This window comes from Heterocephalus glaber, unplaced genomic scaffold (genome assembly GCF_053883595.1).
Source record: "Heterocephalus glaber isolate CG9 unplaced genomic scaffold, H.glaber_assembly_v1.0 deba00000676, whole genome shotgun sequence".
Classification (NCBI taxonomy): Eukaryota; Metazoa; Chordata; class Mammalia; order Rodentia; family Bathyergidae; genus Heterocephalus; species Heterocephalus glaber.
The window spans coordinates 14,217,893-14,244,194 of NW_028258156.1; the positions used below are offsets into that span (position 1 = coordinate 14,217,893).

Below are 26,302 nucleotides of genomic sequence, written 5' to 3' on the forward strand. Positions count from 1 at the left end.
AAGTATGTCAGTGAAATTCACTGGTTGAACTTTAAAAACTGTCCCCAGGTGAACTGAAAACACGAATGGTTTAGGAATAGGCAAAGTGTGAGTATACACGCACAAATGAGCACGCACACACACACACACACAGACACACTACTACCACGGTCCTCAGTTTACATAATTGTTGTGAGCCCCGACATCCATATATTCATATATGTGTACAGTTTTCTAGCTGATTGCCAATTACATGTCTCCCAACACTCTGTAGGAACTCTAGACCTGCAAATCTTCCAAAGTCTACTTCCACAAACAAGTGTCAGGCCTTTTTCAATGCAAAGGCCGTATTTATCTTAGCATGTCCTGATGTCTTAACTGCAATGTTATGTCTTACTCCATTTTTACTAGGCTTTGCTTGTTTTTTTATCCTTGTGAGTAATTATGATGGTTTTGATTATTGTACTCTAATCCTATTTTTTTCTCATTTGTCCTGTAATTTTATTGCACAATTTTGTGTAGTATGGTGATTTTTAGAAACATATATATCCTCTTTTAGCAAAACTGATTACACTTATACAAAGTGTTCATTGTGTTTCTTTGGTAATTTTTGTTTTAGATTTTGACTATCTACAGCTTCCATTTTCCCCTAGCATGACTGTTTATTAATAACATCACTAAATCTATGTGAACATTTTTCAAAGTTGAAGTGGTAGCTAAAGGGTAATCGTAGTTGTCTTAGGTAAATGGCTGAGGCTATTCTGGCTAACACCAGACATTCATTAGTGATGCAGAAAATTAAGTACCCTAGCATCTATCTAAAAGGTACAATCATTTAATCTCTTTCTGGAAAACAGAGATAAGGTCTCACCATGACACCTGGGCAGCTTGTTCAGTCAGGGAGTCCCCCAGAAGTGCTAGGAAGAAGAGAAGTGATGCCCGCCAAGTCCCATCACATGATGCAGACTTACACAGCAATCCAAGTGCCCCTAAATTAGTTTGCAAACATTCAAAAGTTAACATGAGTCAAATCCAGAAATATACAGACAATAAAAAGCCTGACGACCAGTGCTTACTTACTTCCAAGTTGTTATCATGTAGAGCACCCCAATCCTCCAGAAAATAGGATGTGGAAAGGAAACTATAAACCTAAACACACTGCAAATTTCAAAATGAAAATAGGAGCTAATTTTTCTCCTGTGATTTGACTCTTGAACTTCCACTCACTTTTCAGAGTGGACTTTCACCTGGGTTATCACCTCTTTTTCTCTTTTTTCCTTTTGCTTACTAAGGTATAATTGTTGTTTTTCTTTTTCTTTCTTCTCTGTTTGTGGTGACCAGTTACCCCAGCTGCAGTCAAACTACACTGAGTATCTTTGATTTGGGGGCGGCCCCACCACCGCATGCCATGTTTCTTGGCTCACTGAACCCTGAACTTGCTCTTGGTCCTTGTGTTTTCCTGTCTCTCCCCACACAGAATCTGTTGTTGGCTGTGCCTGGATTGGCCTTGTTTTGTCTTTGACAAAAGCTTTCTGTGCTGTACGTCTCATCATCTTTGTTCACCTCTGGCTTCAACCCCTGAATCACAAATACTCTCTAGCTGGGGATCAGACAAGGGCAAGAATGAAGAACCCAAAAGCCCAATAGGATGTTTCACACGTCATTCAAATGATGTTTTTCATGGTGAAGCCCAGTGAAACTTCATTCCAAACCTAGAAGAGGCTCCTGATTACCTGAGAAAGGTGTGAGACTATATTGAAAGAGGCTGTCTATCCCCTTCCCTAATAAGTAGTTCAGTATGTCCCGGGGATTTGTTCCCTTTCATTCTTTAAATTATTACATGCTAATAAAAATAATTCAATTTCTTAAAAGCATAAAGCAAAAGTAGAATTTATACTGAATTGAATTTCCATGCAATATAGACATTTTCATCTATAAATTCCCTCCTTTATATGTCACTGTAGAATATAATAAAATTTTTAAGAGTTTTCCTGGACATGATGGGATAGCAAATTTAGCTGCTGGAAACTCAATGTCAGGTAGTTATACTTCAGTAAACTTTGTAACAATTTTGTTTTAAAATGTTTAACTTGTCCACCTCCAGGAAAGTATTTCCTCTTTAATTTGGTAGAGTAGTTCTGCAGAATGAAGGATATGCAGCTTGATGCAGTCCAAGTCTGACTTCCTCAGTTTGAACTGGAGCCAAGTTCTCTTTGAAACTCTCAAGTGTTCAGAGGCACTTTTCACTTCTGGTTCCTGGCTAGGATTGGAAGTGGAAATATCCAGAATTAGAACTTGAATACTGAAGTTCCCCACCCAATCAAAGTTGTTTCTCCAACTCTTACTAGTTCAAGCCAGAAGTAGAAAAAAATGACATCAGAAAGTGCATTTTGGGAGTTCAGTTTAGAAAACTTCAAAACTCATTATCAATTTCCAAGTGAGTAAAACACATATTGTTTTCAACATTTGATACTGTTCTTTATTTTTGATTTTTAAAGACAATGTGTGTTACTCATACCTTCATAGATCATAATTATTTATATTGCAACTCCAAATTTAATCTAATGCTCAATCATCAGTAGTGAAGACCTAAAAGTACTCATTCTTACATAGAGCAAAATCAAAACTGAGTAAATGCCGCTTGGGATGATGTTATAAACAAACGTCAAAATTACTCCATTCCCCAAGACTCTAAGAAGAAAATTGCTTTTACTGTTTTAATTTCCTCATTAGAAGTAGTTCTAGTAATTCTAATATAAAATCTAGAATTGAGTGTGTCCTTGAGGAAATCCTTTTAGAGAGAAGAGATTAGTCATGGGTGGGTGGTATATTTCTGGTTCCTTATTTTAAATATATTTTCTGGAATTTGGAACACAACTTTTCTACTTTTATTATGCAAGGATATTATTATTGCTATGCTATTGATACAATGATATTATTATGCAATGATATTATGCAATGATTATGGTTGTACCTGTGGTTATGTTTCATTGTTGAGCTGGGTAACAGTGATTGAACACGTTTAGCGTATATCTAAAATAATTTATTTCTTTGCCCAGTAGGTGGCCAATGATCCTCTAGGATGAATATATACCATCTCCTGCTGTTACTACCAATTATGAAAGGATTAAATGGAAAATGTGGGAGAATTTCATAGCGAGCCTAACAGCATCTCTTCTTTGCACTTGTCTTTCCAGGAAATTCCATTTTTCATTTCCTTGATGGTGCTTGAACATGTTGTCAGTTAGATTTGCATCAGGAAGCCACCAGATGGGTTGCATGGTGCTTTAACATCACTGTCTGCCAGTGTTCTGGCTCAGCTTCCAAGGTGGTCAACAGTAGTTTAGCATCAGTGGATGAGAAAACAGAAATCTTCCAAGTGTGAGGGGCAAGGAATCCATTAAATGAGGCAGTCATCTATTTCTATGTGTATTGCAAAAGAATTCAGTTCCTGTCTTTGAAATATTGTTATTTTGTTCATCGTTCACTTTTCTGCATTTATTTTTTAAAAATCATCATAAATATTATTTAATTACAGAGTTTCTTTGCCTCTTTTAAATTTTTCACCCGAGTGACTCCAGGCCCTGATTGGAATTAGTTATCTATTGGAATTTTTATTTTACCCCAACCCAATTTATAGAACAGCCCACTGAGCTCCAGACATTCTCCAGCATAGGTCACACAAATCCCTGGCCTAGTACCAATGTCTTCTAGTCCTACCTCTACTATGACTCCACTGGCCATCAAACATTTCTGTCACATGCATCTGGTGGAAACGCTTCCTCTTTCACGTTGCACTAAGGATAAAGCATGAATTCCTTTCCTAATTTATAGAGAGCTTCGTCTCTCTCGCTGTCGTTCCCTCCTCTCTCGTTCCTTTTTGTCTTCTTTATTATATCACACTCTACTACCTGTACTTACCCTCATGCCACACATTATTTATTAACCTGGAGAGCTATCCAGTCTGTCCACTGGCCACCTCAGGTGCATTTCTTCAGTTTAAACAGAAGTCACACACTCCAGGGAGCCTCATCTGATTTTCAACCCTATGTTAGCCTCCGCTTTACTATGTCCTGCATAATCCTGTGTCACTCCGGACATTGAATGATCACATCCTCAGATGCTCACCTATTTTCCTCTAGCCCTCTCTGCCGGCTTATGTGCAACTGAGGCTAAGAGGTATACTTATCTCTTAGGGTTATTTCATATGCCTAGAACGGTGTCTGGTAAGTGGTAAATATATATAAAAAAATCCTAATGATATCACAATGGTGATAAAGTTGGATAATGAAGAGACTGAAGAGTAGAAAATAAGAAATGATCTGCTTTTCAGAAAGAGGAAACTGTGATGCATAGGAGGAGCACCGACTGAATTGAAAGTGTCTTCAGCATATCAGTGTTCATCAAAGGGGTCGAGGGTAGGGGAAGAGTCCCCGGAAAAGTCTGCATCTTGAGCTGCTGGGAGTGTTCTCATCTGAGCCTCTAGCCCTTTACTTCCTTCCCTGTTTTGGGAGCTTTGCTTCTCACAAACGTCATTGCTTTGGAATGTTTCTATGAACCACCCAGTAGGAAACCAAAGTGGAGCTGTTTAAAATTTACACCACAATTTAAAGATATCTGAGACTAGGTGAAATAATTTCATATACTTTTATAATACACTGGTAGCTTGGATACATAAAAGTAAACCTTAAAAGGTCTCTCAGTAAGTTTTACTCCTAGACAAGTAGATTATTATGTGTATACTAGGAATAGTAATTTTAATAATAATGGCTCTGAAAAAAATCTTGTATAGTTGAACACTACAGACAAAGTTAGAGGGAGATAATGTCTCCAGTTATTTCCACTTAATTTCCAGATTACCTTAAACAAGGATTTAAAATTACAGATAATTTCCCTATTACTTGTTTCCCTCAAATGTAAATGAACATGAATACATTCAGTATACCAAGGGATATGTGGATTTGGTTGACAAAAACTAACTGGTTTCTGTAACTTATTCTGAGAATGTTAAATTTATAGGATTTTGGAAATTAAATGACTGGTCAACTGTAAAAAATCACTTGATAATTGAGAAGCACCTGAAAGTGGAGGTGTGAAAGGTATAAATTACTCACATAGAATGAATTTTTAAAGAACTTAGCAAAGCTAAGATAATGCTTCAGCCTTTTATTTTTCCAGTTTTGACTTTGGTTGCAAGTGAAATTAGATTGTTTTTTTAAAACATATAGAAATAAAAACTATCTCCTCAGTACAATATTTCTGTTCAGCAGTGTGTCTTTTAAAAAGTACAGAACTTGCTAGGATTTTAGCTTAGTGTTGCTGTGCTTGCTTTGCAAGCACAATGTCCTGAGTTCGATCCCTGGTACCAAAAAAAAAAAAAAAACAAAAACTACAGAACTTTATCCACAAAACAAGAGTCAAATACATACTTTCATTAAAAAAAAAAAATCTCAAAAGGACAGTGAGAGAAAGAGAGAGAGAGAGAGACAGAGACAGAGAGAATTATAAAGAAACAGAGCAGGAAAAGAAAGAACCAAAACAAAATAACTCAGTCCTTCAGGAAAAGAACATGAAGTTCCTTCCAGTCACCCACCACTCTAACACTCCTTAAGCTAACACAAACTTAACAACGGTACCCTTTGAAAGAAAGGTAAAAGTTTATGAACTTGAATTTGGAGATTATTTTTCTGTAACTGTATTTTGAATGAGAACAGTAAAGTGTTTCTTTGTGCTTTTTTGTAGGTGTAAAGAACAAATTTAAATTAAGAAATGTGGATAGGTTTTGTTTTCTTTTACAGAGGATTCCACTCTTCATAGTCCTTTTAGTTGAAAGATCCTAGCAAAACAAGCGATTTGAAAGTGACATCTAGAAAAAAATTTAAGAATTTTGCTATCTGAAAAATACAGGTGTAAACTAAAAAGGAGAACTAATTGTCAAGATCTACTCCACTCAATCAATCCCCTTTCAGCAAAAAACTTGAAGTGAAACTTGACATCAACACTTAAAACAAGTATTTCAGTTGAAGCCACAGAAGCAAGGGGAATCCCAGTGCAAATCATTAACAGCTGAGGGGTAGATTAACACAGCGCTAATCTTGTCCTCTCTAAGGGACTAACTTCATTTTCTACACTAGTGACAGGGACTTGCCACAACTTTAAAATATGTAATTGCAAGAAAAAAAGTACAATGTATTTGTTAATCCGTTTGTGAATAGCTGTTCTTTGGCTAATAATTCTAAATAAGCATGTGGTTTCTGACAAAGAAGTGGAAATCAAAGTGAACATGTTTTTCTACTTTACCATTCATGTAATGGAAATGTTGTATGCAGACTTTGAGCAAAAACAATGTTTATTTGAAAGTCTCAATTTCATGATTACATAAAAGTTGAAGTACCTTAAAGACTAATAGTTTATTTATTATGAAAAGTTTCATGCTGCATCTTTCAAATCTTTAGGTAAGGGAAGTATTAAGAGTAGACAAGATTATATTTTTTTACAAGCCTGTTGGACAGAAGAGGCGTTTTCTGTAGTAAAAGTCCATCTGTCCTAAGAACCAGATTCTGGGCAGTCCTGCATCTCTTTTGGTCTTTTGGAATCCAGTAGACAGCCTGCCTAGTGAGAATCTAGCCCTGAAGTTATAACAGATTATTTCTATTTATCATAGTTAAATACAATGTATCATGCAAATAATTTGCTTTCACGTCAATTACTTGCATATATGACTATAACATTAAACTTCATTTAACAAAATATATAACAAATCTACTTAAAAAACTTGTAAAACTTGCAACATATCCTGCTACTGACTTAAATGTTAACGAGTGAAAAATAATCACATTTTTTTTTCTGCTTGTTTAACCAGAACTCAATTTCCAATCCTTCACTAGAAAACCGGGACTTCAATTTGTTACTTCCTTCCAATGTTTCTGCTTCCATGAATTGCATCCTCCCCAGAGAAAGTTTATTCCCCATACAAATATCTACAGTATGTTTGTTTTTAATAGGTTCATTTATTCTGTTGAAACAGCAGATTATAAATCAACTTGCAATAGGTTGGAGGGATAATTTAAGTAGGTAAATTCTCAAATAAGGAGGGGACACTCCACTTTTAATACATATGGGTCACTGCCAATTTTTACTATGGAGTCAGCTCCACAGTATTCAGTCATACATATACACACTTTTACTGGCCGTGCCCGCGATGGAATTTTCCATTCCTCACCAAAACATTTTAGTTCATCGGAAAAAAAAAGAGGAGGAAATTAAACTTCTTTACAATACTTTTATTCTTTAGGGTGGGGTTGGAGAATAAAGAAAAATTGTGTACTGGGTTTTTATATGAAGCATTAGCATCAGAGACAATACTGCTTTTGGAAATAACTGACTCTAATAAATGCATGCATATTATTTTGGATGATAACCTTAAGAAGCCATTATTCATTGTCCAAATAAGAGATAAGTGGATTTATGAAATGCTAAGAATAATACATTACTACTACTACTACTACTACTACTACTACTACTATTAGCAGTACTGGTGATTGAACCCACAGTATTCAGTTTGAGCCACATTCCCAGATCATGCTTTATTTATTACTTTGAGACAGGGTCTTGTGAAGTTGCTAAATTGTTGGGGCTGCACTTGAAAGAGTGATCCCCCTGTCTTAGTTTCCCAGAGGGCTGCCATTACAGGTTTGTGCCATCTGGTCCTATTCATTACTTCATTACTACTTATATTAAATGTTTCATTCACCGATAAAATTATTTTTATAATACTCCATTGAAGGAAAATATCTATTTAAAAATTGGTCTGCTAGTTATATTTACTAGGAAGAGTGCTTCATGTCCTCTTAACTTGTACCTCAAACACCTAGTAATTAGATGTTATCTCAGCTAAAGACTGTGAGAAGAGGCCACTCTGAGACTAATCTTTCCTAACAAATGTGTCATTGTTTCCCATTCTGGACTTACGTCTTATAAAATAGAGTAATACATTTTCCTGCAAAGAATATAGTAAATTTATTTCTTCCAAAAATCTTTCTTAACCTCATTGTGCTTCAAAAAATATATGATTTTATGGTGGTTATAAAACATTAAATTAAGTGATTTTCCTGATGAATCCGATGTAACTTCACAGTAAGAAGTAGTAGTACAGATTTTACCTGTTTGTAGAAGTTAGAAATTGTATTATGTATTTCACCGCTGAGCAAAAATCAGTGTTCCACTAGATGGAGCAAAAGTGGTAGAAGCTAACACACAGGCAGTGCAAGTTCCCCAGGCAGTTCTAAGAGATTTTGAAATAAGTATATAACAAAACTTCTCGGAAAAAATTCCATATGTGTTCCAATATATACATTTGTCTGTAACTTCCTGAAGTTTTAAAGGCTAGTTTTAACTGATCTCATTTTAAATATTGATTTATTGCCTGGCTTATAAGATTACTAGAAATAAAAATGCCTACTGTATTTTCACACTTTGCATAATTAGGACAAATAAGACAGTGCAGCAACTATGACTGTTCTTAAATAGTATAAATTGGCAGATGCTTTGGAGTCTGGGCACTTACTTTTTACACTTAAAATTACTTTGCAACTTGAACAGTTTTAATGAGAGCATTACATTAAATTTTATTTGTTTTCTTAATGACATGAGAGATTTGGGAAGCCAGATAATGTTAGGGTCCATTCTGCCTAATGCTCTCATATTCTGAATTAAACCTTGAGATACCGAAAGGCTGGATGACAGGTCCCATGTCATGTTTCTACTCTTGGAAATGGGTTAATTTAGGGCGAGATGAGTTGGAAAAAAATAAATTGGTAATTTCAACCCCCAAATAATATCTTTTCTAATTTATTGATAATTTAAAATAATTATTATTTATTTTAAATTATTTTTGACTGAGCTTTATAACTTTTTATAACTGAGCTTTAATTTTTAAGACATCCAGGGTCAGTACCAAACTTAGCTTATTATACCAAACCAACTTATTATAGTAATTGAACTTTTTTTAATAGTAATTCAACTTTGACAGGACAAATTTCTAGCAATGAGAAACAATATTGTATAAAACACATAAAAATTATCTTACTAATTAGAGCAATATGCTACCTTTCACTTGCCAAAATATCCTCCTGACTCAAGGAAAACACTACTTGGGGGAGTTCATGAAGTAAATAGACCAGTGGAAGGAAAGCCTGCTCAGACATAGGTGGTTAATCAGAGGGTTCTAATATCTGTTTACATTCAGATCATGTTCTTGGTCTCACAAACAAAGTTAACACACCAAAGGAATCTATATTTGTAATATTCCAAGACACATGCTACCCAATATTCCAACTCCAAGTGATAATGTGTCCTACACATGTCCTACACATAGATATTTTATATGCCTCTGCCCAGGAGAAGTGGTTTAGGGATTTGAAGTGTGAATTCCAGAGCGCGGAGTCATATGCAGGTTTGGGGGTCAAAAGAGGGACTTGTGAAGAGAAAGAGGAAGGAGTCAGGTTTATGAGTCAAGTTCTGGTGGGACATTTTTGAAAATGTAGGTGCTATTTCCTGCAATCAAGGGCTTTCCCGAGCTTGATAATCATTTCCCAGCTGTATGTCATTGGTGAATTGTTTTTAGTTGTGGGCACTGCATAGTTATTTTTTAGATTGTATAATGGAAGAGGATCATATTCAACTTGCTGATAGAAAGCAGGGAATACAACTCCCACAGCTTCTCCCCTCTTTTCCTTCACCTTGAGGAAAATTTGGCTTTGTGCTAAAGTGTGAAAAAAAAGAGGGCTTGACTGTAGCCTGACGGGCTTATTTCAGCTCGATTTGTGTCAACCTTAATAAGTCACTTGACAGAGTAATAAATTGGGTGTCTGCTCAAGGCCTGGCACCTGTACAGGAAATAAAAAAGTATTTCAATTGCAGGCAGGTTCTCTTTGTTTTACAAATGGAAGTTTTTCAGGGACCCTCTTTATTTTATTGTGGTCTTGGTATCTTAAAGCCTATTTCAATTTTCACTGGAACTGACAAGGAAGATAGAAAATTAAGAAAGAAGATATTGAAGTGAAGAAACAATAGCAAAGTGGGTGACAATGTTTCCTCTGCTTAAAAATGTGCCCTTGTGCCTTGTGCTGTGCCAGAAACTTAGCGGCCTCCCAATAGGAGAGAATGACTTAGTCCATGAATGGATTTGCTTTGCCTCTGTGTGTTAAAACTTACGGATCTGTAGATGAAACTTCCAGTTTAATCTTTTAACTTTTAACTTTTATTCTGGATCAGTTGATTTTAGGCAGTAGTTACCAACTGGGTACCATTTTGCACCTTTTGAAGCACTTGGCTGTCTGGGGACGTGCTTGTCACAGATGGCATGGGAAGCAGTACTACAGAATCTACTTGGTAGAGAATGCGATTGCCTCTACATTCTGTTGTGCACGAGACAGACCCTCAGAACAAAGAATTATTTGGCTCAAATGACAGTAATTTCAAGGTTAAATTTCCCTGCTTTTAGAGAAATCATTATGTTGTACTATATAAAATTGATATCATTCACTATTTTAACCTAAAACATGAATTTTATGTGGATAATAACCAAACAATAGACAATAGAGAAGAATTTGAAGATTTTGTAGTTTGCACAAGACAGTCTCCTACAACAAAGAGTGAGTCTGTCCAAATGTTAATAGCGGAACTCCTGAGAAGCCATAATATAAACATGTAAAATAACAGCCAAGCTAACATTCTTTAAAATAAAATTTGCTCTGACCCCTTACTTTGACAAATCTCCTTGATGAAAACTTGAAGAGCAGGTTTTATATTTCCAGTGCTTTGATTTCTCAGGGCTCCTAAGCTCTGTGGCGGCCTTTGCTCATGGCCTGTCCTGCCCTGAGGGGGACCTCGGATGCATTTTTGGGCATCACAGATGGCTGGGTGAATCAGACTGTTGCCCACCTTGTCAGGTCTCATTTTGCACACCTGCAGAGGTCTGCTCTCAGGAGGACTGGATCGAGGAGTGGCCCACAGAAGACCTGAAAGCAAGCTCCAGGCAACTTTAGCAGAACCCCTGGTGTACTCACAGGAAGACTTAGGTTGGAATTGGGCAAGAATCTAGGATGAGCAAGTCCTTTGGGTTAAGGACTTGTACTAAGGGCAAGTCTGATTGCAGCCTGTCATCTCACCCTGCAAAGTGAGTTTTAAGAGATGTGATGTGTAGCCCTGCTGGAAACTGTTAGCAATTGGCAGGTTATATGTTATGCATTTTGATGCTATCCTGAAGTAGCATAATATTTAATCTTATAGATGAAATAGTAATAAAACATTCAAGGTCATTTAAAAGTTATTAACTCACAGTTAAAGTCAAATCATAATTAAATTCAAAGATAAATTATCTTCAGAGTACCCAGTAGCATGCTAATTCATAGACACTGACTCCATAAAGGGAAATACTATTAAAATGATTAATTTTAATGGTATAATAGTCTGAGCTAATAGTGTAGCTTTTATCTAAAATTGTAATATTTAAGAATTTTCTCAGAAGTTTGAATACTAAATTCAATGATGGCTTATAACTAAATGTTTATTACTGTAAGGAGAATGACCAATTCTTTACATTTTAATAATAAATACAGAAGGACTGAAATTTATAAAAAGGAGAAAACAAATGATTATTTTGAATATTATTCTGTTTCACTATAAAATGTTAAATAAGACTATAAAATTAGGTATATTATGTATGTTTTTGAAAGTTAAAATAAGCCATTTGAGAAGCTTGATAGAATAGGTCACAACATATTCTCCTATCTAGATGCCTTAGTTACTTTCTCACTGCTAGGACAAAATACACAACACTCACAATTTAAAGGAGGAAAGGTTTATTTCAATTCAGTTTGTAGAGTTTTCAGTTGATAGTAGGGTGGCTACGTGGCTGAGGATGATCACAGGGGAGAAATTGTCCATAGTGTGGCAGACAGGAAGCAGTGAGCAGCGAGCCTTCCTTTCCCTTTTTATTCTATTCAGGCTACAAGCCCATTGGTTGGTGCCACCCACACCCAGCATGAGGGTTCCCATTACCTACACCCATAACTACAATAAACTAATTGGTGTATTAATCCAGTTATCATACCCACAATCCAGTATCACTCCCTCATAATCTAGCTACCTCCCCACCCCAACCCCGCCTATGAGCACATGAAGCTTTGGAGAGACATCTAGATTTAAGCCATAGCACTAGACATTAAAAACAATTGTGAATTTTAATGAGATTTGTATACCTTATTTCAAGGAGAAAATTCTTTTCATAATGACTTGAGAACTCTAGTTTATTATAAATATTGAAATGCCATGAGAATTCAATATGTAGTCCTAAATAAAATAACTAAAAACTACTCTGCATGTGTGAAAGAGAAAGGAAGAAGGAATGATGGAGGAGAGAAGAGAGGGGATAGAAAGAATCAATTTTAATTTGAAGGCAAATTTTATGGGATCAATGTATTTGAAGGCAGAGGGCAACTTATAAACACCCTAACATAATACTATTTATAGTTTTCTGCTTTTCATACTTCCTTTAGAAAATGTCCTTATTATATTCTTCACTGAAATTTAGAAACAATCACAGAAAATTAATTACACTTTTCTCATATTTATTTTGTATGTGTTCCATGAAAAGAATTTGAAGAGGCAAAAAAATGACTGTTCTAAATTCTAGGAAATTGAGAGTGTAAGCAACAGGCCTCCTTGATGTCTATGAAACAAAAGGAAATATCATGAGAATCATTTTTATACTATATATATTAAGCTTTAAAGGGAATTAAAGAACAAGAAGAAGCAAAGTAGAATGCTGAAGGAGTCTTATGTTTAAGCATGAATGTATTAATTTTAAAAGCTATCTAAAATACTTTAGCATAATTTTATATCTAAAGTAGGGTATTCAAATTTCTTGTGAATTTTATTTTCTAGTCTGATTTTCAAGAGCTGTGAAGTGACCAGTTATGTTTATATGTGGGAGAACTACAGGTTCTTCAATTTGCCTTGGGATTCTCTGTGAATTTGGTATTTAACCATTTTAGCAGTTGTCCTTTGCTACTACTGGTTCCATCACATGGCTCATCATAAGGTTCAAATACAGCTTTGAAAATTTATGCTGAAAGTTGCTTGATACATAGCAAGTGTTCAGAGAATATTTAATGAATAATTACATGAATAAATAGCACGTTTTGTATAGTATTTGTATTTTATATATTTGATTACTAATGAAAATTTCCTTTGAAATTTAAGTGGAGATGATCTGAGGCCATTTACGAAAACAAAGATGAAATTTTTGCAGGTATATTTTTATCATGATTCTAATATTTAAAGTTTTAAAAGTAATAGCGGCCAAGGAACAGAGCTGTCCCCAGCACCCAGGAGGTGAGCCACGCAGGTGCCAGCAGCACAGATCCCCCCACCCTTGAAAAGAGAAGACACATAAACAAGTCTCAAAACGAGACTTCCAGATCATCTAAAGCAACCCCAAAGGGAAACCAGATGGAACAATCTAATACTCAACCACCTGAACTCACTGAACTGGCAACAAAAGAGGACCTGGAAGAAATGAAATCAGAAATAATTTCTCAGATAGCAGCAGAGATTTTTCACATAATGCAAGACATGATTAATAAATCTAGAGTGGACACAGATAAAAAAAAATAGAGGAGCTGAGGAACATGATGGAATTCCAACATAGGAAACAAATGGAACCCATAAAACAGATGAAAGCAGATTTTCAGGAGATTAAATACTCCATTGAAAGTTTATGCAGCAGAATGAGCCAATGTGAGGACCGAGTTTCAAATATAGAATATAAGATTGCAATTAGTGACCAGGAAAAGAAAAAATTCTTAAAAATAGTAAGAGACTATGAGAAATCAATCCAGGAGCAGCTAGATGATGCAAAGAAGAATAACATAAGAATGATCAGAGTCAATGAAGAAAGAGGAGAGAGTGAAGACAACATAAAAAACTGTTCACAGAAGTGATGGCAGAAAACTTCCCAAACAGGGGAAAAGAACTTGACATACAGATAAGTGAGGTATATAGGACTCCACCTAGCTTTGATCAAAAAAAATTCTACACATAGACATATAATAATTAAGATTCCAGATACCCAACAGAAGAACAAAATTCTACAAACAGTTAGAGAAAAGAAACAAATCACATACGAAGGAAAGCCCATCAGAATCACAGCAGATTTCTCAATGCAAACCCTCAAGGAAAGAAGAAGTTGGAGTGATGTATTTCAACCCCTAAAGGAAAACAGCTTCCAACTCAGATTGATGTACCCTGCAAAACTCTCTTTCAAAATTGATGGAGAAATAAGACACTTTCATTACAAAGAGCACCTTAGAAAGTTCATGAACACCAAACCAGCACTCCAAAAAATTTTAGACAATATCCTAGGAAAAGATAATGAGGCTCACAATCCCAAGTATACCAACAGAATGAATCCATTGGGCATGACAAGAAATCAAATGCAAAGGGGGACAATCCAACCAAAAGAAAAAGTCATGACAATGATAAGTCAATATGTATTAGTTATAACCATCAATAATAATGGTCTCAATTCACCAATCAATAGAAATAGACTAGCAGAATGAGTCAAGAATCAAGATCCAACAATATGGTGAGTACAAGAAATACACTTAATTCAAAAAGAAACTCATAGATGTAAACTTATAGGGTGAAAAACAATACTCCATGCAACAGGAAGCCAAAAAAAAAAGCAGGAGTAGCTATCCTCTTTGCAGATACAGTGGATTTCAAACCAACACTGATTAAGAGAGACGAAGAAGGGCACTACATCCTTATAAAGGGAACAATCCAAGAGGAAGAGATGACAATCATAAACATATGTGCACCAAACACTAGTGCACCCAACTATATAAAACAAATACTAATGGACATGGAAAATCAAAGAAGCACTAATACAATAGAAGTGGGGGACCTCAATACCCCACTGTCACAAATAGATAGATCAACTGGACAAAAAATAAGCAAAGAAATACAAGAACTCATTCAAACTCTTGAACAAATGAACTTAACAGATATTTACAGAGTGTTCCACCCAACAAAATCAGAATCCACATTCTTTTCAGTTGCACACAGGTCATTCTCCAAAATACACCACATACTCACTCATAGAACATGTTTAAGTAAGTGCAAAGGAACTGAAGTTATCCCCTGTATATTATCAGACCATAATGTAATGAAATTGAAGATCAATAGCAAAAGAAACTGCAAGAATTTCCTAAACACATGAAAAATGAATACCACACTTCTGAATAATGAATGGGTCACAGAGGAAATTAAAGAAGAAATCAGACAGTTCCTACAATTAAATGACAATAACAATACAACATATCAGAATCTATGGGACACAATGAAAGCAGTCTTACGAGGGAAATTCATAGTGGTGAATACTCATATTAGGAAAACAGAGTGAGCCCAATTAAACAACCTGATGCTGAACCTCAAGCTTCTAGAAAAATAAGAGCAAGTCAAACCCAAAGCTCATACAACAGAGGAAATTATAAACATCAGAGCAGAAATCAATGCAATGGAGACTAAGAGAACAATATAAAAAATCAATGAAGCCAAGAGTTAATTCTTCAAAAGAATAAACAAAATGGACAAACCCTTAGCCAACCTTGTCAGAAAAGGGAAAGAAAAGGCCCAAATCCATGCAATTAGGATTGAAAAGGATGGAATTACAATGAACCCAGCAGAAATCCAGAGGATCATCAATACCTACTACAAGAACCTGTACACCAATAAGATGGACAACACAGAAGAAATGGACAGATTCCTAGATAAATATGAATTACCCAAGTTGAAGGAAGAAGACTTAGAAATTCTAAACAACCCAATATCAATCAAAAAAATTGAAAACATAATTAAAAACTTACAAACTAAGAAAAGCCCTGTTTCTGATGGCTTCACTGCTGAATTCTACAAGACATTTAGAGAGGAACTACTGCCACTACTGTTTAAACTCTTCAATGAAATTGAAAGGGAAGCAACAATTCTGAATTCATTCCTGGAAGCAGGCATCCCCTTGATCCCCAAGCAGAGAAAGACCCAACCATAAAAGAGAACTATAGGCCAATTTCACTAATGAACATAGATGCAAAAATCCTCAAGATAATACTGGCAAATAGAATGCAGAAGATCATCAAGAAGATCATACACCCCAACCAAGTGGGATTCATCCCAGGGGAGCAAGGATGGTTCAACACATGCAAATCAATAAATGTAATACACTTTATCAATAAATCCAAGGACAAAAACCATGTGATCATCTCAATAGATGCAGAAAAAGCATGTTGAAATCCAACATTGATTTATGATAAATACCCTAAAAAATAATGGAATAGATGGACTCTACCTCAACCTGACAAAAGCTGTCTATGAAAAACCAACAGCTTGCATCAAACTAAATGGTCAAAAACTGAAATCCTTCACACTAAAATCAGGAAGAAGACAAGGATGTACACTGTTACTGTACAGGATGTACACTCCTGTTCAGTATAGTTTTGGAAACATTAGCCACAGCAATTAGACAAGAGAAAGAAATAAAAGAAATAAAGATAGGAAATGAAGAAGTCAAATATTTGCAGATGACATGATACTCTGTATAGAAGGCCCTAAGTACTCCACCAAAAGTCTTCTAGACTTAATAAACAAATTCAGTAAAGTAGCTGGAAAAAAGATCAACACACAAAAGTCAATAGCTTTCCTGTACATGAGCAACAGACTCCCTGAAAGAGGAAGTGGAGAAACAATTCCTTTCACAATAGCATCCCAAAACTGAAATACCTAGGAATCAACCTAATGAAAGAAATCAAAGACCTCTACTCTGAAAACTATAGCACTGAGAAATAAGATCGAAGAGGCTATTAAAAAACATCCCTTGCTCCTGGGTAGGAAAAACCACTGTAGTGAAAGTGGCCATACTTCCAAAGCTGCTATATAGATTTAATGCAATCCCAATTGAAATTCCAGCAGCATACTTCATGGACCTTGAGAAAACAATCTAAAAATTCATTTGGAACATGAAGATACCTAGAATAGCAAAAGCAATTCTAGGCAACAAAGAGAAGGTAGGGGGTATCACAATCCCCAACTTGAAACTATACTACAAAGCTACTGTGATTAAAAACACCATGAGACTGTCAAAGAAACAGACCAGAGGACCAGTGGAACAGATTAGAATATTCAGAAACAAGTCCATACAGACTCAGCCACCTCATCTCAGCCACCTCACCCCAGAAAGAATGGCTGCTATCATGAAATCAACCAATAACAAATGCTGACAGGGCTGTGGGAAAAAAGGAACTCTTCTCCACTGTTGGTGGGTGTAGACTGCTGTAACCACTGTGGAAATCAGTATGGAGATACCTCAAAGAACTAGAACTAGAGCTCCTATTTGATTTAGCTATTGCCTTGCTGGTTATCTTCCTAAAAGAATTAAAAGAATCATACCACAGCAATATACGTGCAGCCATGTTGTTGTGGCAAATCAGGAGTCGAAATGTTCTTATAGTGATCAGGAGAGTTGGGTAAAATAAGAAAGAAGTTTTTTGCCAGGCAATGGCCAGTCTCAGGAAACGAGTCCTTATAGACTGACCATGAGTTAAGAAAATTCCTCCTTTATATACCTTTTAACAGAGTAAAAAGTTCAAGTGGAGGTTACAGAGCTGCATGACAAAACAAGAGACTTTCCATAGCTTCAAGGTTGGGGACTTACATAAACAATTTCAAGCCTGGTTTCTAATCTTTCCAGAAACAGGCTGCCCCACAAGAGGAGAGGGCCCCCGCAGTGTTTCTAAACAGGTACAAGTCAACAGGGCCTCAGTGGTAGCCCATACAAAACACAAAAACAACATTTTTCTCCTATATTATTATTTTAAGCTGAGTTACAGTTCATGGACAGATGTGCTATAGTAATTATTCACTCCAAGTTATGTTTGACAACACTTTCCACATCAATGTTCATAGCAGCACAGTTTGTATTAGCTAAAACATGGAAACAGCCTGAAACTGGATAAAGAAAATGTAGTTGGTTTTTTTTTTTATAAAATGGAGTACTACTAAGCCACAAAAAATGAGTAATTAGAGGCATTTATAGCTAAATGGATGCATATTGAGGGGATTCTCTTAAGTGAAGTAAATAGGACACACGTGTAAATATCCAATAGTTTCTCTAGTGTGAGAAACTGAAAGTGTAAATAAGGACTAAAAGGTATAATAGATAATGTAAAATAGGAAGAAAAGGGACAAGGGGGAAGGGGAAGTGGGAGAGGTAGGGGAAAGGAAAGAAGGGAATGGAATTAATATGAGAAAAAGAAAAAATGGAAGCAAAGTCTTTGTAAATAGGGAGGGATGGAGGGGTTGAAGGAAGGGCAGGGAAATGGGGCAAAAATAAGAAACGAGAGATTATGTAAAGGTGCAAATTTCAATGGTGAATGTCATTATATTGTAACAAAATGTACCAATAAAATTAATTTTAAAAAATAAAACAATAAAAGTGTGATATAAATGAAAAAAATATTTGAACTAGGGAATTATTTAAATTGTTTTACAATACTTCTATGTAGTGAAAAGTACATTCTATGACTTGAACCAGAAAGTAATAGCTATCATGTGACTTTTTAATGTGTTACCTACTGTTCTTATTATGACATGCTTTGTATAGACTACAGACAATGAATTGCACGCACTATCACAGTTCACACGACAAGTATTAGGGATCACTCAGAAGAGTGTTGTGATGGCATGGAGTTCTAGGTAACATGTACCTTCTCAGTAAGCTTGATGCAATCTCTAGCAGTTTTTCCACATAGCAAATGAGAATGCAATCAGCTAGGTTCTGACTGCAATGTGGTTCAGTGCCACTGGAGTTTTGCAAAATTCCTCACAATTGAAAGCCTTTTCACTGCACTGGTTCACTGAATTTGCTTTTTGAGATTCATAGCTGCACCTTCCAAAGGAATGCTTTGTTATGGAAAGGGAAATAGAAAAGTGAGAAGTGGAAATGGGCCTGGGTCTGAAATTAGAAGGGATAAGTGGGGGTTAAGAATAATTGTAGTGCTAAGGTGAGCAAGTGGTCTCTGAGGAGGAATAAGGCGCGCCAAAGTAGTTCTGAAAGGAAATGCGGGAGAGGACTAATTGTGAAAAACTACTGGAGAGTAAAGCTCAGGATTTCAGTGGGTGGTTGGGTTGAGTGGGTGGGGAGGAAGGAAGGAAGAGGAAGAAACCTGGAATAATAATTCAAAATAGATGGGAGATGGAAAGAAGAGACCTAGGCTCGGGTGAATAATGGAGTTATGTGTGTAGGAGAACATGTGACCAAATATTCTTCCCAAGGAAAGATGAGGGAAATGGGAGAAGTACAGCCTTGTGTTTTGAGTAAGCCTGCTAAACCTTAAACAAAACATTATTTTTGTGAAGCACTTTAAACATGGGCTTAATGAAACTGTAAGCAGTGCTAACTTATTGAAAAAAATTGAAATAAATATATAAGCTAGAAAAAGTCATTTATTTTGTGAGAGATAACCTTTGTCTCTGAAAATAAGTCAGCTCCTGACATCACTTCTGTGTATATGTATGTAAGAGGATACTCCCACATCAAACCTGATTAAGAATAATAAATGGTTTGTGTAGTAAACTCTTTGTATTTTATTGCCAAGCAGTAGTTTTCTCCATAAGATAAGCACGTTTCCATAGTCTACGCAACAAATGGGTACTGGAGAAAGATTTTACATTGTATTAATATCAGGAAGCTTTTGACAGCACATTGTTGGGTACAGATGTGTTTGTCTGGCAAATTTGTAAATTTACTTAATCTTTGAATGCCCATTATAACAGGAAACAAAGAACTAACAAAATATTTCCAAATATAAAGCTTTTAAAAATATGTTGATTTGTAAGTGCTCTTAAGGAAGAGCCATAAAATAAAAGAACGTATTAAAAATGTAGAATCCAGGCTATTTAAAGTATGCTTCCCATTAGAAAATTTTGAAATGCATCCAGCACAGGAGGCAGGCATTTAAAAAAAATTGAAAACCTTCTGGAAAAACACTCACAACTCTCAGGCTATGGAGCCTAATCGTAAGTTCAAAGACTTTTGTCTTATAATGGAAACCCAGTTTGAAAAAAATAACATAGTTAAATGTGTCAGTTTTCAGTATGGCAGTTTGATTTTAAATTTTTGACTACATATAATAGTGAAAAATATTAAAATAGGTTTTTAGGACCTAGAAATACACAGGGATAAGAAAATCTATCAAATTTCAAGCCTGTAGGATTACTGAGTCCAAACTCAATAATTGGTCAAATTTATGTAACTAAAAAAATGTCAATAGTTCCAAAATCCAAAGGTCATCTGAAAATATGGGAAGAGAAGACAATCATTAAATGTGTGACTTTCCTCTCATTTATCTCAAAATGCTATGATAAATACTTATTCCAAATTTGATAACATTTTAAAGGCTATGAATTTTAAAGAAGCTATATAATAAATACATGAAATTTTGTATTTAAATTATTTTGATTGCCTAAATCATTAGATTTTTGTTGTTTTTTATATTGTCATTTTTTTTTCTGGAACACAGGTAATATCTTCTTACATTTAGGGAACAATATGGTATTGACTGAAAAGAGTTTATTCTCAAAGAATTGAATTCCATCTCTTTTTGTTTGTGAATAAGCAGAAGGATATTTTAAATTATATATGTTTTTTATATTTTATTCCTTTTCTTCTGTAATAAAAAATTGCTAATTTTAACACCTTACGTAAAAACAAGGGCAGCACAATAATCACTATAATTTGCTTTGATGACTTCAGAAATAAACAAGAAATGATAAAATTAAGTTTTAAAAGTAGTTTCTTGTGTTCTCTTTTACGTAATTTTACATCATTTTTCTCTCTATTACTTTTTAGTACATGTTTAGTAAACATGTATGTAAACAAGTAAAGATTTTTTAGGAGAACAATTAAAAGGTGAATAATTACTTCTTGGGAGAAAGAAAATGAGGCTTCCAGGTGTTGGTAATAGATTATATCTTGTCTTGGATGGTGGTTACACAGTGTATATATTTGGAAAAACTTGTCGAGCTAGTTGTACTGTATAGTGTATGTGCTCTGTACACATGTCCTCCCATACAAAGTTAGATTAATAAACTGTGATTGGTGGTGTATGCATATAATCCCAGCAATCTTAGAGGCTGAGGCAGGAGGATAACAAGTTGAGTCCCAGCCTGGGAAATTTAGCAATTTAGGAAGATCTTATCTCAAAGAAAGGCTTGTGGAAGGGCAGGGATGTAGCTCAGTGCAAAGGCTATGAGATCAATCCTGAGTACTAGAAATTAAAAAAAAAAAAGAAAGATTAACAAATAATACTAGCAATGTGAATTATTGGTGAATAAAATCAGACTGATAAAATATACAACCAATTTTAGAAATAGGAATGAAAAAGTTATGATTGTGACTGTAAGCTTAAAGAGGTGACCTTATGCAGTTTGAGCCTGGTTATTTTATACAACAGAGGATGAGTGAATGATAAGCATTCCAGTTATGAGTTTATTGCCTCTCTTCTCCAAATTCATTTCCTTCCACGTGTTACATTTCTCCTACACCAGTTGACTTGATGTTAGGCTTTGCCAGTTTAGGGGTTTGGAGAGATACTGTGAAGCCAGAACATGAGAGGGAGACTTTGCTTCCATTTTCCAAAGTGCAGTCTTCCATCGGGCACTCAGTATACTAGTGTGTAAGGGACCTGATGCATTCACTTCATGACACAGTTGTAGTTGGCAATCTCTGGCAAGACTCTCTCATCCAGGGGGCCACACCAAGAGGCTATTTGCATCCTACACCCTCTTTACTCTTTCACTGAAGCAATGATTACACATTCAGGCTATAAAACAATTCAGTCCTGTCTTACTTTTTCCTTGCTGGAACAAAGTACCCAACATGCACAAGTTAAAGGAGGAAAGATTTATTTTATCTCCCAGTTTATAGTCTTCAGTCAGCTAGCTCCAAGGCAGGGTGGCATGGCAGAGGAGAAACAGTGTATGGTGCGGCAGAAGGCAGCACACAGCAGTGAGCTTTCCTTTGCCTTTTCTTTCATTCAGGGTACAAACCTGAGTTTGTGCCACCCACACCCATGGTAAGTCTTCTGTTTTCAGTAAATCTACCCAGCCACACTCCGACCTATGCTAAGCCATTCAGTGGATGAATTCAGTTATCACACAGTATCACACACCCATGATTGGACCACCTCCCAAAACCCCTACCAATAAACACAAGATATAAACCATAGTAAGTCTCAAAATAAGGACCTTTGTCTGTAAAATAATACACAACCTATCATATCCCCTAAAACAATTTTACCTGACAAGTACATTGCTGACTTTGTTTTCTATTCATCTTTGCATCTGAACAAGAGAAGTGATCAAAATTTTTGTGAAAACAGTTGAAACATTTACTTCTACAACTTTATTGTGGTATGAGTAAGTGAGCCTCAGTATGTGACTTTTTCAATTTCACATTATACATTCCTTTCTGACTTAAAAAGGCAACTGAATTTAGATCATCATTATTTCCATCATGGTTTAAACAAAGAAAATAAACACATATATTGATTATACATTTTTTTGTGATGGTGCCCAGGTTGTGATTTAAAATGAAGAATATGTTACATTCTGCTGCAATTGTGTTTCTTTCTTTCTATTTTTTTAAGGCACAGGAATGATATCTAAGATGTTTTGTGATTGTTGGTCATTATTGTGCCTCATGCTTCATTATAAGAATTCATTGTGGTTGTGTTCAATTTTATTAGTGAGAGTGAAGTCAACTGTTTGCCCCAGTTAGGGCCATTCTTCTTGGCTCTGTCCCTTGATTGCTGACCTCCCAGTCTTTGGAGAAAGTACCACTCAGAACCTATTACAGCAATGCCTACTACTAAAACCTGTGCCCCCTGTAGTAACCTATTTATTCTGAGTTCATTTCAGTTCTCCATTCCATACATAATCTTAAACATTTATCTATAAAGGCACTTAATATATGTATGCACTGAGATATCACTTTTGTTCCACTTGTAGATCCCTATTTGGGAGAGCCCTTTCCCTTGAAATAACATTCTTTCTTTCTTTTCTTTAAATTTTTTTATTTTTTTGGTACTGGGGATCGAACTCGGGTCCTTGTGCTTATAAGGCAGGCGGCGGAACCCCTGAGCTAAATCCCCAGCCCAAAGAGATCTAATTTTCTTAGTGGAAAGGTAGATGAGTAGTCCCTAATCTGTTTTTTGTTTTTTTTTTTTTTTGGTAAACAGGATCAAACTCGGGTCCTTGCGCTTGCGCAGCCGGCGGCGGCGAAATCACTGAGCTAAATCCCCGGCTGAAATAACATTCTTAGCATTGGTAGCTTCAGTCACAGCCTAAATTTCTTCTCTTTTTCTGAGATTCCAGATGTAGAAAATACATAAAAAGTACATTTGAAACAAAAATTATGAATATCATCAAGTTATCACAAGTAGCAGTGCATTATATCATCAACCAAAGTTATCCATATTCTTGATAATAAGCAATAAATGTGTCAGGAATCTCCAGCAGCCCATTTTTGAATACTGATTCTTAAATGGAGAAATATTTTTGTTAAATGGAGAAAAAAATTAAGGTTGGCTGTCCTAATATTTTCCAGGAATATTTATTTTTTCACAGGAAGGCTGCAGAATGAATAATCAAAATGAAACTGGAAGACAGAAGTAAAGATTGTGAGTATTGTCTAAATTGTGACCCAGGTTGGGGAAACAGACTATCCCTTGGATTTCCTTCAATCTTAGGCATAGTGTACTTGCTCCTACCTAGCACAAAGACATTGAAATTTCACTCAAGAAATCTAAGTGTGCGTCTTTAGAAACTATTTACAACACACATAACCTTGGAATTAATCTCTCTAACATAGATCTCATTGACTTGATTCACCTCCTATTTTTGTGAAGAAATTTGAATGAAATATAAAGTACAAGTACCAAGTTAACATGAGCGAATGATGGAATGAGCTGACTCAGAGAAAGCAGGATGGAGGCTATCATGAAGGGTTAGCGTGTTCCACGTGGACACAGTGGAGGAAATTACAGTTTGACATGGCTTTTAGGATGATCTTGGAACAATATCTGATTAAATAGCATCCGGAAAAAAACAGATTTTGTGCCAAGTATTTTTGGTCAAAAGGACAACTGGGAAAAGTGTTTCCTACTTGGTGCATGATGTGTTAGCATGTAAAATATTTAAGTACAGACACTTCAGACTAAAAAGCCAAATCCAATGGAATTCTATCCTCTTTCATTCATTAGACAACTATATTTAATAACAGTGACTGAATTTAATCTTACTGTATTAAAATAGGACAATGAAAAAGACTACTATCTAAGCTATTAGGAGACTACATCAAGTGAAGATTCCTGGGACAATTTCAAGCTAACTCAGAGGTTTCTTTCTGCTATTACAAACTTCCCCTCACTCATGAATTGTTTTTTCTACAAATATTTAAAACCTCCTCTCTTATACCAACTCCATGCTAGGCACGTGGGAGAGCTTGCTAATGACAGATGTCCTCATTGATTGTTTTTCTGTTGGTCATACATGCCAACAATTACTTATAAATTTATAAGGAAAACATGAAGATGACTATGTAGAAATTCTGAAATTGATGAAACTGTCCTCATTGTCACTAATTCTTAAATTTCCGAATTGATGAATATGCTGAAGTGGTGTACTTAAAATCCAAATGGGATTATGTTTAAAATTCATATTCCTAAAATGAAGATGTTAGTAATAGCATTAATAGTATTAAAAACAAAGTCGAGTACCATTGAAAATATTGCTAAAAGGCATAGAACGTTAGGTGAGTTGAATTTGACCTCTAGCATTGCTTCCTTTCTGAGAATTGAGGTGGATTAAAAAGCATGGGAATAGTAATAATAACATACATCTGATAAGTTTTAACAAAGATTAAAAGAGGAAAACTTTGGTAAGTGACTGGTATATAGCTAATGCTGCTTAAGTATTACAGTTATTATTGAATGAATTTTTGTTATATCATGAGATACTGGAGTAGGTGCATTGTGTTAATACCACAGCACATTAAATTATTTAGATCCAAGGACAATCCTCTAAATTAGGCATTTAGCCATTCATAAAACATTAAGTGAGCGCCCACTGTATATTAGGAGGTCGTATCATTGCTAGGGGTACAGCAGTGAACAAGCAAAGATGCTTCCTTTATGAGATTACATCTTAATGGAGGGAGAACCCCAGGAGGCAGGGTGTACGTGTCCTGTCCTAGAATGTCAGGTGGCAGGTGGGCTTCAGTATGCTGAGTGATGGGCCCAGCTAGCCAGTGAGGCCCTGCAGGGCTTTGGTGAGGAGAAGTCATCCTGGTTGGCATTGGAACAAGGTGTAGAAGGCAGCATGAACAATTATTTAAAAAGAGCTTTCTAGAAAATGGAGCCTGTGGAAGCAAAGTGTGTAAGAAGAGAATATGCTTGGAACACTTGAGAAACATTGAGAAGCTGCATGTGGAGAACATAGTAGGCCCTGGGAGCAGGAAATCAGGAAGACAAAGATGCTATTGAATGACGACAATGAAACTAGTTAATCCCAGACCACTACCCCATAAGCGGATTTATTTTGGCTGTAGTGTAAAGGAATCAGAAGACTTTTAGGAGAAAGGTGACATTCAGCTAACAAATATTCATCAAAGATTTAAAATATGTTTTCACCTTGTATAGATATATGGGATTCTCAAGATGAATACAGTCATATGAAACATCTACCGTAATTTTGAGATGATATATGCAATAAGATGACTAAAATAGGTTCAGAGTGCCAGATTAGCATGGATGTTATAAAAATTATCCAGAATGCTTCTCTGATAGGGTGACATTTGAGTAAAGACTTAAAGTTTTCAGATTGAGTGAGCCCTGTGATTCTGGGGGAAGGGAGGTCAAGGCAGAGGGAACAGAAAGAGAAAGGCAGAAGATGATTGACTCATTAGGGGAAATGCAAAGCGATTGTTGTGCCTGGAGCTTAGGCAGAGAGTATTAATGTTGCAGGGGATTTTGCAAGAGATGCTGGTCTTACAGATATGGGTCCTAGTGTACAGATTACACAAGACTGGGTAAATTATTATAAGGACATTAGCTTTTGTTAGAAGTGAGTTGCAATTGTGCAAAGTAATTTATGTTTTTAAAACCATTACTGTGTCTCAGTGGATTTGAAAGTTTTATATTGATTC

The 26,302-nt window shown here is 35.7% G+C and overlaps 1 protein-coding gene across 1 annotated transcript in view; it reads left to right on the forward strand.

Moving 5' to 3' along the window:
• Positions 1–1,602: 1,602 nt before the first annotated feature.
• The window catches only part of Agmo (alkylglycerol monooxygenase), a 178,842-nt gene continuing 154,142 nt past the window's right edge, over positions 1,603–26,302 (forward strand). The window contains 4 exon segments of the mRNA XM_087206561.1: positions 1,603–1,690; positions 1,693–1,721; positions 3,177–3,307; positions 12,928–13,084. Of these exon segments, the coding sequence (XP_087062687.1) occupies positions 1,603–1,690; positions 1,693–1,721; positions 3,177–3,307; positions 12,928–13,084 (405 nt within the window).